The 12,535-nt window shown below is 36.5% G+C and overlaps 2 protein-coding genes across 4 annotated transcripts; both read left to right on the forward strand.

Moving 5' to 3' along the window:
• Positions 1-865: 865 nt before the first annotated feature.
• LOC106446319 (COP1-interactive protein 1) lies at positions 866-7,172 on the forward strand. Of its 3 annotated transcripts, none has more exons than XM_013888018.3 (5): positions 866-1,225; positions 1,625-1,685; positions 2,480-2,686; positions 2,790-6,804; positions 6,890-7,172. In XM_013888018.3, exons 3-4 carry the CDS (start codon positions 2,593-2,595, stop codon positions 6,773-6,775), a joined length of 4,080 nt encoding a protein of 1,359 aa, XP_013743472.2. In that variant the 5' UTR covers positions 866-1,225; positions 1,625-1,685; positions 2,480-2,592; the 3' UTR covers positions 6,776-6,804; positions 6,890-7,172. The 3 variants fall into 3 exon arrangements, with proteins under 3 accessions (XP_013743472.2, XP_048633501.1, XP_013743471.2); XM_013888017.3 differs by having other exon boundaries at positions 867-1,225; positions 2,476-2,686; XM_048777544.1 differs by lacking the exon at positions 1,625-1,685 and having other exon boundaries at positions 2,476-2,686.
• Positions 7,173-9,620: 2,448 nt separating this feature from the next.
• On the forward strand, positions 9,621-12,243 carry LOC106449722 (probable GABA transporter 2). Its single transcript, XM_013891432.3, has 7 exons — positions 9,621-9,930; positions 9,999-10,229; positions 10,737-10,834; positions 10,933-11,119; positions 11,216-11,346; positions 11,423-11,659; positions 11,767-12,243. Exons 1-7 carry the CDS (start codon positions 9,846-9,848, stop codon positions 12,154-12,156), a joined length of 1,359 nt encoding a protein of 452 aa, XP_013746886.2. The 5' UTR covers positions 9,621-9,845; the 3' UTR covers positions 12,157-12,243.
• The last annotated feature ends 292 nt before the right edge of the window (positions 12,244-12,535 follow it).

Here is a 12,535-nt window from a genome sequence, read left to right on the forward strand (position 1 = left end):
TGTATTTTATTTTATAAAAGACTTACACTTTTTATCTTTATTTCGTATTTCATTTTAAATGACTATTTATGTTAAAAAAATTAAACTTTATTTTTTTAATGAATTAAGTTGGTATAACTCTCATAAATTAATTTTATTATGTGGTTAATATTTTAATAAAAAAATTATATACTTGTAATAAAGATTTATACTTTTCAATGAAAAAAATCAATTTTTTTATGAATGCTTAAATTATATTAAGAAAAAAATAATAATTAAGAATAGTTAAAAAAATTATTTGAACTTGGACTCAATGGTCCAAAGGAAAAATAATGTGAGAATTGGATCTGATTTGTTAATCGATCCAAATGACCCAAGAGAGATCTGATGTGGACTGGATCCGAAAAAAATGACCCAATATAGATGTGTTATTAATATTACTTGATTGCCTATAATGAAACATGCAATGTTAGTAAAGAAAATGGTGAATTAAAGTAAAAAAGACAATATGATCATGCTTTAATAATATAGATATTAAATGTACGTTTAGTGAAAAATACTCCAACACAATTGCTAAAAGTTTGAAGGAGTGAAATATAACACAATTGCTAAAAGTTGTATAAAAACATGACTCTAAATTAATAGATACTATAGATTTGAAAATTAAAGTGATTGCATATAATATATTTGTTTCTCCAACAAAAAAAAAGGCAGGAAATGTGCTTGTGGTGAGGCGTTAATCATGAGCTAATCCAACATGACCGCATTATAAATGCATGCATTGCAATTGCAATTGCATGCCCCCTGGAAAGAAAGAAAAAAGAAAAAAAGAGAAGTGGCAGAAGCGTAAATAATAGGTACAAGAGTCAAATGACAGTTTGACCGCGATGACGAGAATTTGAAGAAGCAAAGAAATCGCCTTTAAGTGGCAGAAAGCGTAATAATCCAATAATGAAAAGAGCCTTTGTGGAAGACCCATTTTCCACCCAAACAAAAAAAGAAAAAAAAGAAAAAAATAAGATTCTCTCTCTCTCTCTCTCTTATTCGTCTTCTCAAAATTGAAGAAAACAAAAATTTCTCTGCTCATAATTGGTCTCTCCTCTCCCCCACACATAAGTCCAAAACCAAATCACTTTTCTTTTTTTTTTTTGCTTCAAACTCTCTCCCTCGCTTCACTTTTTCAATTTCGTAATTTCGTCATCGTTGAAACACATTTTCTTCTCATCTCCGGAGCTTCGAATACTAGGTTAGAAATGATTTGGTAGTTTCGATTTCTCCGCGATTGTTTTATTTGATTCTTCCACTGGATTTTAGTTCAAGCTTTTGATTACATATATAGTAGAATGATGGAACTGATCATCAACATATTTTTCTATGTCGATGATGATGCTTTTTTGTCATTGTTCCCTTGATTTCTTCTTTTTCAAACTGTTGACGACGTTGAGGTTTTGATCATTTCACATCTGATTATTTGCAGTCTTCATCCATTATTCGTTAATCTGATTTTATTCAATAAAGTAGTGATAGAGAATTCATAAGGTAAAATCAAGGCCGTTGTTAGAGATGATTAAATAGTGTTAGATGTTAGTAGATATTTGTCATTAAGCTTCCCATCAATGATCAGCTTTTTCTCTTTTCCATACAGGCCAAAACTCCTTTGAATCGATTCTGGGGAGCGAGCTCAAAGGAAGTTTTGGGATAAAAGGGTAAGAGAGTCTAGAAACTCCTCCCTGTATTTTTACCCTTTTTACCAGTACTAATTTTTCTGTACTATGCTAAATTTAGATTAGATCGGATCGAGATCGGTTTAGTTGAAACTTTATTACTATTATTTATGTCATTTGGTTAGAGTAACATAAGAACAAAAAGTAACAACTCACATTTTCTGAATATGATAGCTATCTCGTTTCTAGAGGTATGTGCGTTTTCCAAACTTTTGCTTAGCTGGCTCCACATGACATTTCTTGTTTCACCAAATACCATGCGTTACCAACTTAGACCTGGTAAAAGGGATTAGAGTTAAATCAAACTTGTTTTATTCTTCTTCATTTGCATTTACATTTACATTTTTTTTTTTGTATCTTATTAACACTATCACTTGGTAAGAAATACACAATGATGCAGGGCTTTTGGATCTTATGAGATCTACCGATGTTCTTTGCGGGTCCCTCTAATTACATTATTGTCTGTATACCTTGTCTGTGTTCTATTATTATTATATTATCGCTCTGCTGAAAACCAAGATGCGAACCTATGATCTGAAAGCCAAATTTATTATTAGTTTAGTAATGTTTTAGTTAGTAGTAGTATAATACTACTAGTATTATATATTAACGAGTATGAATGTGAAATGGATGGTACCTCTTTTTCTAATTAAATAATCAATAATGCCATTTATTTTGAACGTAAGTTAGTGTTGCTGTTGCACAAAAAAAAAGTTAGTGTTGCTAGTCATAACGTTTCTTCTGATATGTTTCTCTTGTGTTTTGTCCAAAGACAGATCGTGTTTGATGGAGTTTCACAGATGAAAGAATATTGGGTTCTCAAAACCTCTTGTTGTTGAGTTGCCTCGATAAATGATATTTGGTTAGTAAATCCAGAAGAAAAGAAGATATGAGAAAGCATCGGTTTAGAGAGACCTTGAAGTCTTTCTTTGAGCCTCATTTTGATCATGAGAAAGGCGAAATGCTCAAAGGAACAAAATCTGGTAATTTTCCTACAATACTAAGTTTTTTTTGTTTCACATATCCAATGAAAACCGTAGCTCTTGTTTTAGTAAAAATTAAAAATATTCTCATCATCTAATGCAGAAATGGATGAAAAGGTGAAGAAAATCTTGGGAATGGTTGAGAGTGGAGACATAGATGAAGATAAATCTAAAAGACAAGTGGTTTCAGAGTTAGTGAATGAATTCTACATCGCGTACCAGACTCTATATCGCAAGTACGATGATCTAACAGGAGAGATTAAGAAAAAGGTACACGGGAAAGGAGAAAGCTCTTCATCGTCGAGCTCAGACTCGGATTCTGACGATTCTTCGAAGAAGAAGACCAAGAGAAACGGAAAAGTAGAGAAAGATGTAGTAGAGTCTGTAACAGATGGACAAACCGAAGCTGCTAATCTTGAAATTGCTGATCTGAAAAAGAAGTTGACAAAGAGTGTTGAAGAAAAAGAAGCAGTAGATTCTGAGCTTGAAGCAGCTTTGGTGAAGTTAAAAGAATCAGAAGAGATCATCAGAAATTTGAAACTTGAAACTGAGAAGTTAGAGGGCGAAAAGACAACAGCTCTGAGTGATAGCAGAGAACTACATCAGAAACTGGATGTTGCGGGAAAAACAGAAACTGATCTGAGCCAGACGTTAGAAGATGTGAAAAAGGAAAGAGATCAACTGCAAACTGAGATAGACAATGGTATCCAAAGATTTCAAGAAGCTGAAAAGATTGCAGAAGACTGGAAAACAACGAGTGGTCAGCTCAAAGATGAAGTTGCTAATTTCAAGCAGCAGGTAGAAGCATCAGAGAAGCGAGTTTTGGAGATTTCAGGTGAGATCCAACAGGCACAGAACACCATACAAGAACTCACTTCCGAACTGGGAGAGATGAAAGAAAAATACAAGGCAAAAGAGAGTGAGCATTCTAGTTTGGTGGAGTTACATGAGACCCATGAGAAAGAATCATCGAGCCAAGTGAAAGAGTTAGAAGCACGAGTAGAATCATCAGAGAAAATGATTGGAGATTTGAACCAAAACCTGAATAATGCAGAGGAAGAGAAGAAACTGCTCTCGCAGAGAATCTCAGAAATCTCTAACGAGATAAAAGAAGCACAAAGTACCATACAAGAACTCATGTCTGAGTCTGAACAGTTGAAAGAGAGCCACAGTGTGAAAGACAGAGAAATGTTCGGTTTGAGGGACATCCATGAGACTCATCAGAGAGAATCATCCACTCGCACGAGTGAATTAGAAGCTCAACTGGAATCCTCAGAGAAGAGGGTCTCAGACTTGAATGCGAGTCTGAAGGCTGCAGAGGAAGAAAACAAAGCCATCTTCTCGAAAAATGTGGAAACTCTAGACAAGCTAGAACAGGCACAGATGACCATACAAGAACTCATGTCTGAATCTGGACAGTTGAAAGAGAGCCACAGTGAGAAAGAGAGAGAACTTTCTAGTTTGAGGGACATCCACGAGACTCATCAGAGAGAATCATCCACTCGCACGAGTGAGTTAGAAGTTCAGCTGAAATCATCGAAACAGCGGGTCTCAGAGTTGAGTGCGAGTCTGAATGTTGCAGAGGAAGAAAGCAAGTCCATGTCCTCGAAGATCTTGGAAACTACAGACAAGCTAGAGGAGGCACAGAACAAGGTACAAGAACTAATGGCTGAATTGGCAGAATCGAAAGATATACACATACATAAAGAGAGTGAGCTTTCTAGTTTGGTGAAATCATCAGAGCAACGAGTTAAAGATTTGAACCAGAGCCTGAACAGTGCTGAGGAGGAGAAGAAGCTGTTATCTCAACAAATTTCAGATATGTCGAATGAGATCAAGCAGGCGGAGAACACCATACAAGAACTCATGTCTGAGTCTGGACAGTTAAAAGAGAGCCACAATGAGAAAGACAAGGAACTTCTCGGTTTGAGGGATATCCATGAGAATCATCAGAGAGATTCATCCACTCAACTAAGAGATTTAGAAGCGCAACTGAAGTCATCTGAACAAAGGGTTTCGGATCTGAGTGAAAGTCTGAAGATTGCAGAGGAAGAAAACAAATCCATGTCCACTAAAATCTCAGATACTTCAGGGGAGCTCGAAAGAGTACAGATCACATTACAGGAACTCACAGTTGAGTCAAGCAAACTGAAAGAGAAGCTTGCTGAGAAAGAAGCAGAACTTTTACATCTAACAGAGAAGGAAAGCAAATCACAGTTGCAGATAAAAGAACTAGAAGCAACAGTAGCGACCCTTGAGTTGGAGCTACAGTCAGTTCATGCCCGTACATTAGATCTCGAGACAGAAATTGCAGGCAAGACCACTGAAGTTGAGCAAGTGGAATCGCAAAACAGAGAAATGGTTGCTAGAATCTCGGAACTTGAGAAGACAATGGACGAGAGAGGAACTGAACTCTCTGCTTTAACCCAAAAACTTGAGGATAAGGAGAAGCAATCATCGTCCACAGTTGAGAGTTTGACAGCTGAGATCGATGGCCTAAGAGCAGGACTAGATTCAGTGTCTGCTCAAAAAGAAGAGTTAGAGAAGGTAATGGAGAGCAAAGGCGATGAAGCTTCAATGCAGATTAAGGGTTTGGAGGATGAGATCGATGGTCTGGGCCAGAAAATGGTCTCACTTGAAAGCCAGAAAGCAGAACTAGAGATCCAACTTGAGAGGAAGTCCGAGGAGAGCTCTGAATATATGAGTCAGATTACAAATCTAAGAGAGGAGATCACAAGCAAAGTCAAAGATCACGATAATATTCTAGAGGAAAGAAATGGTTTATCTGAGAAAATCAAGGGTCTTGAAGTTGAGATAGAGACTCTACAGAAACAGAGAAGTGAGCTTGACGAGGAGCTAAGAACTAAAACACAAGAGATCCTTCAAATGCAGGATAAGATAAACAAAGCCTCTGCTGATACAGTGGCGTTAACAGAACAGATCAACAATATGCAGCATGAACTTGAATCTCTGCAGGTGAAGAAGAGTGAAACCGAATCAGAGCTTGATAGAGAGAAGCAAGAGAAATCAGATTTGTCTAATCAGATCATCGATATTAAAAAAGCATTGGTAGAGCAAGAAGCTGCTTACAATACGCTGGGAGAGGAAAACAAACAGATCAACCAACTGTTAAAAGAATGTGAGGCAACACTTAATAAGCTAACAGAGGATCACAAAGAAGCACAAAGGTTACTGGAGGAGACAGGTAATGAAGTATCATCCAGAGATTCTGCAATCGCAGGTCATGAAGAGACAATGGAGAGTTTACGTAACGAGCTGGAAATCAAAGGAGAAGAGATAGAAACTCTGATGGAGAAGATCAGTAACATCGAGGTTAAGCTACGTTTATCGAACCAGAAACTGAGGGTAACGGAACAGGTGCTAACAGAGAAAGAGGAAGCTTTCAGGAGAGAAGAAGCTAAACACTTGGAGGAACAAGCAGTGCTTGAGAAAAGCCTCAAGGTGACTCATGAGGCTTATCAAGGTATGATGAAAGAGATAGCAGAGAAAGTGAACACAACACTAGATGGGTTTCAGTCAATGTCGGGAAAATTCACGGAGAAGCAGGGGAAGTACGAGAAAACGGTAATGGAGGCTTCTAAATTGCTGTGGACTGCTACGAATTGGGTGATAGAGAGGAATCACGAGAAGGAGAAGATGAAGAAAGAGATGGAGAGGAAAGTAGAGGAAATAAAGAAGCTTGGAGAGAAAGTAAGAGAAGATGAAAAAGAGAAGGAGAGGAAAGAGGAGGAAATAAAGAAGCTTGGAGAGAAAGTAAGAGAAGATGAAAAGGAGAAGGAGAGGAAAGAAGAGGAAATAAAGAAGCTTGGAGAAAAAGTAAGAGAGGATGAAAAGGAGAAGGAGAAAAAAGAAGAGGAGATAAAGAAGCTTGGAGAAAAATTAAGGGAAGATGAAAAGGAGAAGGAGAGGATGAAGGAGACTTTGGTTGGACTTGGAGAAGAGAAAAGAGAAGCAATAAGGCAATTATGTGTGTGGATCGATCACCACAGAGGTCGCTGTGAATATCTTGAAGAGGTTTTGTCTAAGACTGTTGTGGGTCGAGGGCAAAGACCGTCGCAGCGAGCCTAAGAGCTAGCGCCATCATCGGAGACAGTATGGTACGTTGTTGTTTTTCTTTCTCACCTCACATGAATGCAAACAATGTATTATATGGTTCTTAGGTTTTGTGTTTTGGTCATTCAGGAAGAAGCTGGACTTCCGGAAAACTCCTGGCTGAGAGGATATTTTTGGTCAACTACTTTTGTGTCTGTTGTGTTAGGTGTGATTGTATTGCATTATTCATCTCCCCTGTATTTTGTTTTTGCTGTTGTTTTAAAGTCAAATTGGGTTATATCGTGGGCAAAGTTTGGTGGTGGGATTAAATGGGAATAATGGGCATCCTGCAAATGAATTTGATATTATATTTTTGGAGGGTGTGATTGTACAGAACAATTAATCAATGTTGTCGGTATAGTGTTTTTGAGTCTTTGGTATTTGTTAAATACAATTGATTTTTGTTCTTTGTAAAAATAATGGGTATACGACTGGAAGCATCAGAACGCATCGACGAAGGAGGCACAGGGTGGAGATATTTAATGAGATTGAGGATCACATAGAGCGCATGAAGGAGAGAGGACTGGTGGAACGTGATGATATTAAGTTGTGGAGAGGAGATAAATACAAATCAACTTTCAGCTCTAAGGAAACTTGGAAACTGAAAAGAGTGCCTCGAGCAAAGGTGAATTGGAGCAATGGGATCTGGTTTGCTTTTAATACACTTAAATACTCTTACATAGCTTGGCTTGCAATCCTCAATAGACTTGCAACAGGAGACATGATTCAACAATGGAACACTCAACACACCAGCTTTTGTGTGTTCTGCAATGATCCGATGGAGTGAAGAGATCATCTTTTCTTTGTATGCAAATTTTCAGAGGAGGTTTGGAAATGTTTAACCCAGAAGCTGTTAGCTATGCGCTATACCTGCCAATGGGACCAAGTTATACCACTGCTGTTTGATCAAAACAGAGACAAAACAGAGCTTTTTATTGTGAGATATGTGCTCTAATCAACTTTGTATGTTATATGGAGGGAATGCAATCAACGTAAGCATGGAGAAGGACCAATGGCACCAGGATATGTAATAAAAATGGTGGACAAGAACGTTTGGAACAGGCTCTCTTCCATTCGTGATAAGGTGCACACGGGTGGTTTATCCCTTTGATTTGGAACAAGATAGCTCCTGAAGTTAAGCCTGATTTTATAAAAATTTATATACCACTATAACACAAAGTGCAAAACAGCTTTTTTGTTTGAACTAATTTAACATTCTTTCAAAAAAAAAAAAATAATAATAATACACATCACTTTGAATCATATGAATCATTTCTTGATCTCCAAGTTATGATCTCTTTAAATGATATGTACTTGGTGGAACTATGATTTCAAAATGTTATGTACTTGGTAGAACAAATGTTATATCATATGAAAGGGGTACAGTTGAGCATAAACAAGTTTTGGTACTTAAAGGAAGATCTAGATCTGTAATTTGTAAATTCTCATATGTTAGATCATTGCTTACAGATATTTTTGGTGTGATTAATAGTTGACAGTTATAAAATAAAGAAATAGGGAAGAAACTGAAGTGATAAATAAAGGTTCCTATTGGTATATTTATTCTATTAAATTATGAACACGACCGGTTGATATATGTTTAGTCCAACTAATTATTCTCATGTTTTATTCTTTCAAAATGAAATATAACTACTTATTTTATGCAATAATATTCTGGTTTTAATGTTAAAAAACCGTAACTCCTTATTAGCTGTAAAAAAGACGTAATTCTCTATTTCTTTGCGTAATGGACGATTTAATAACCACATGTTACTTCTAAAATCAACATTAATTATATTAAAACTGTTTTTTTTTTGCTTTTTGACAGTTTTTACACGAGCCTAATAATAATAGTATATATAATTTATATTAAAATATTTGAAAATGATATTTATATTATATTACTCTATTTAAATGCGTTCATATGTATGATTTAAATATGTTTACATTGATATAAAATCATTTCAACCCATATATATATTTAACAGAATATATTTAAAATTATTTTTTCAAACATTTTTCAAAAGATTTGTTCGGTTTGGATTGGATTTGATATTGGTTTTCGGATATAACACTTTAAGAACCGTTCGAGTATATAGGCCAGATCTAATGGAGTATGATCAGGGGCGAAGCTAGACTTCTTTTTGACTGGGTGCAAAATAGTTTTCAAAAATAGGGTTGTGGGATTTGAACCCAAGTTCTTGGAAATCAAAGGGTGCAACTTTACCAACTTGGCTACTGACATCGTGCTTGTCTAATGTAAAATGTCAAATATTTAAAATTTATTGGGTGCATGCACCCATAAAATATTTAAAATTTAAAATATTATGATACTTTGATTTTCGGATCGATTCTGAGTCGGGTTTTTTTGTACGAATATTCTTGACTAATTATGTTAGGTAACTATTAAAAAAATATATAATATGTTGCAAATTTTAGAAATATAGTTTAAAAATAATTTATTAAATGCATATGACACAAGTGTATAGTTATGCAACTTCACATATTTAATATAGTTACCAAAAGTTATATTATTATTTTTTAGTCAGAAACAAACAACAGACTTTGCATATTAAATTAAATTAATATTATACACAAATCTGATTACAAAAAATAACGTAAATATAAAAATTAAATTTCTCTAAAAAAGCTCAACTCTTTATCTGTGAAATTTTTAAAATTCTTGACCAATAGCCAAAAGTATAAACTAACAATATAAAGTGGAAAACATGAAAAGTAAAGAAGGAATCCTAATAATTATAAACAAAATAAGTAAAAGAGATAACAATACGGAAACAAATCTTTTATTACATACATCCCGAATAAAGGGGGAAATGCATATTATGACTTCTTTCCCCACTCGGACAGGTTGTTTTCTATCTTTAAAAAGAACCAACGAAATACATATTCCTGTCTCCTGTGTTAGCAATTAGTATAAACCATCTCACCAGCTAAAATGCACTACCACTTCTACGTTGTTGTTGTTGTTTATCATCATTCACCCCCAAGAATCACTTTCTTTTAAAAATTCCAAAATCCATCATCAATGGCGGATCCTCCAAGATCCGAAGTCTTTCCTTCTTCCCGGCTCGATAACGACGCGGGAGCTCTCTTCGTCCTCCAATCGAAAGGTAATTCACTGGACTGCTTATCCGATTCCTGGAAACTTTTCTCCACAAATTGATTCTTGTAATCTCAGGCGAGTGGTGGCACGCCGGATTTCATCTGACGACGGCGATCGTGGGGCCGACGATATTGACGTTACCATACGCGTTCAGGGGGTTGGGATGGTGGTTAGGGTTTGTGTGCCTGACGACGATGGGACTCGTCACTTTCTACGCTTACTACCTCATGTCCAAGGTTCTTGATCACTGTGAAAAATCCGGCCGCCGTCATATCCGATTCCGGGAACTCGCCGCCGACGTTCTCGGTACAATACAAAATAAATCTTTTTCAGAATTAAATCTCTTTTGCTATTTTTGGGTAAATCCGTATAGGGTGGATCGAGTTTCAGTGTAGATACTTTGACCTTATTCGTCTGTTAGATTTCCTGATCGCACACGTGCTTCCATTTTGACTTTTGGTTGTATTGAAGTGATCCTTACCGGATCTCAATAACCGGTTCTCGGTTTCGTGTAGGAATTAATTTCCTCAGCTTATTGGTTGAGTTCAGAGAGTTCTTAACAATTTGGAACCAAAGAACTTTTGGTTTGAGTTTCCGAGAAAAAACTAATTGGGTTTGGTTTTTAAAGCTGACCCGAAAAATATATTTTTATAGGTTTAGATCAGTGTGCAGTCTCTTTGATTTTGTTTCTGTCTGCTGGAATTTCGACTTGGTTTTGGTTTTGGATAGGAGTTCTTTTGGGTATTGTAGCTGATTGGTTCTGGTATACCGGTAAATTTTAGTTTTTGAACCGGTTATTGTAATGTGGTGCAGGATCAGGATGGATGTTTTATGTAGTGATATTCATTCAAACAGCTATCAACACTGGAATCGGGATTGGCGCCATTCTACTCGCAGGCCAATGCCTTGAAGTAAAAATAAAAATTACAAAAGTTTTAGTTACTTGCCACTATAATATATGTACGGATCAGATTGTTCCATCAAATGTATTTTTTTCTGTGACACACAGATAATGTACTCGAGTCTTTTCCCACAAGGAACCTTGAAGCTCTACGAGTTCATTGCTATGGTGACAGCCGTGATGGTTGTTCTGTCACAGCTCCCAAGTTTTCACTCTCTTAGACACATTAATTGTGTTTCTCTTCTTCTCAGCTTAGGCTACACCTTCCTCGTTGTTGCCGCTTGTATCAACCTAGGTACGGTCATTTTTATTATTTATTATTATTAGTTTAGCGAAAAACGACAACTAAGGGTAAAGTTAGAGACTAAATATCTTTGTTTTGGTTCTGAAGGCTTGTCTAAACACGCTCCTAAACGTGAGTATTCACTAGAGCCTTCGGACTCAGGGAGAGTATTTAGTGCCTTCACATCCATTTCGATCATTGCTGCTATTTTCGGAAATGGAATTTTGCCTGAAATACAGGTGAAATATGCTGAAAACAATCATAACATATCATTAGTGAGTTTGAGATTTATGTTACGCTTATATACAAATGCAGGCAACTCTTGCTCCACCAGCTACAGGGAAGATGTTGAAAGGACTATTGTTGTGTTATAGCGTGATCTTCTTCACGTTTTACTCGGCTGCAATTTCTGGTTATTGGGTATTTGGTAATAGTTCGAGCTCTAATATTCTCAAGAACCTAATGCCTGACCAAGGACCGACTCTGGCTCCTATTGTCGTCATTGGCCTAGCGGTCATCTTTGTTCTTCTTCAGCTCTTCGCCATTGGCCTCGTAAGTTTAAAAATAGTCAAATGATCATATTGACGGTTACTTGGATAGCAAGATAACATATCTTGCAGTGAGATGAGTGGCTAATGTTTAGAGGGTTTTTTTGGTAGGTGTATTCTCAAGTTGCGTATGAGATCATGGAGAAGAAATCGGCGGATACAACAAAAGGGATGTTCTCAAGACGCAACCTGGTGCCGCGTTTGATTCTAAGAACGCTATATATGGCGTTTTGTGGATTCATGGCAGCGATGCTGCCCTTCTTTGGGGATATAAACGCGGTGGTAGGAGCGATTGGGTTTATCCCACTCGATTTCGTGCTGCCAATGCTTCTGTACAACATGACATACAAGCCTACGAGAAAGAGCTTCACGTATTGGATAAACATGACGATAATGGTTGTGTTCACTTGTGCGGGACTCATGGGAGCTTTCTCCTCTGTTAGGAAACTTGTTCTTGATGCTAATAAGTTCAAGTTGTTTAGTAGTGAAGTTGTTGATTAGATGCTTTATCATAGAGCATATTGATGATACATAGACGCACTTTTTGTGTACATGATTTTTTTTTGGGGTTAACGTCCTTAAAGAGTTTTTCCGGTGGTTGACCAAAAGAGGTTTGCGGTGATTTTTAGTTGAAAAATATTAAATTTTCTTACGGAAAACACTAATCAATCTCTGAGATTTTTTTGGGACAAGACTTGGGTTCACCCCCTGTGGTGAATTCTGTAATTCACCTCAACCTTCTAAACCAATTAAAATGCCATGTAGGACTTAAGTAAAAAAAATTTAGAAAAAAAAAAGAAAAACAGTTGGAAAAATAAAAGACGTCGGCTACTTCTTCATCCCCACATAAAAGATATGAAGCTTCATTTGTCAAGCTTTG

The sequence above is a fragment of the Brassica napus genome, chromosome A4, assembly GCF_020379485.1.
Source record: "Brassica napus cultivar Da-Ae chromosome A4, Da-Ae, whole genome shotgun sequence".
In the NCBI taxonomy this organism is placed as follows: Eukaryota; Viridiplantae; Streptophyta; class Magnoliopsida; order Brassicales; family Brassicaceae; genus Brassica; species Brassica napus.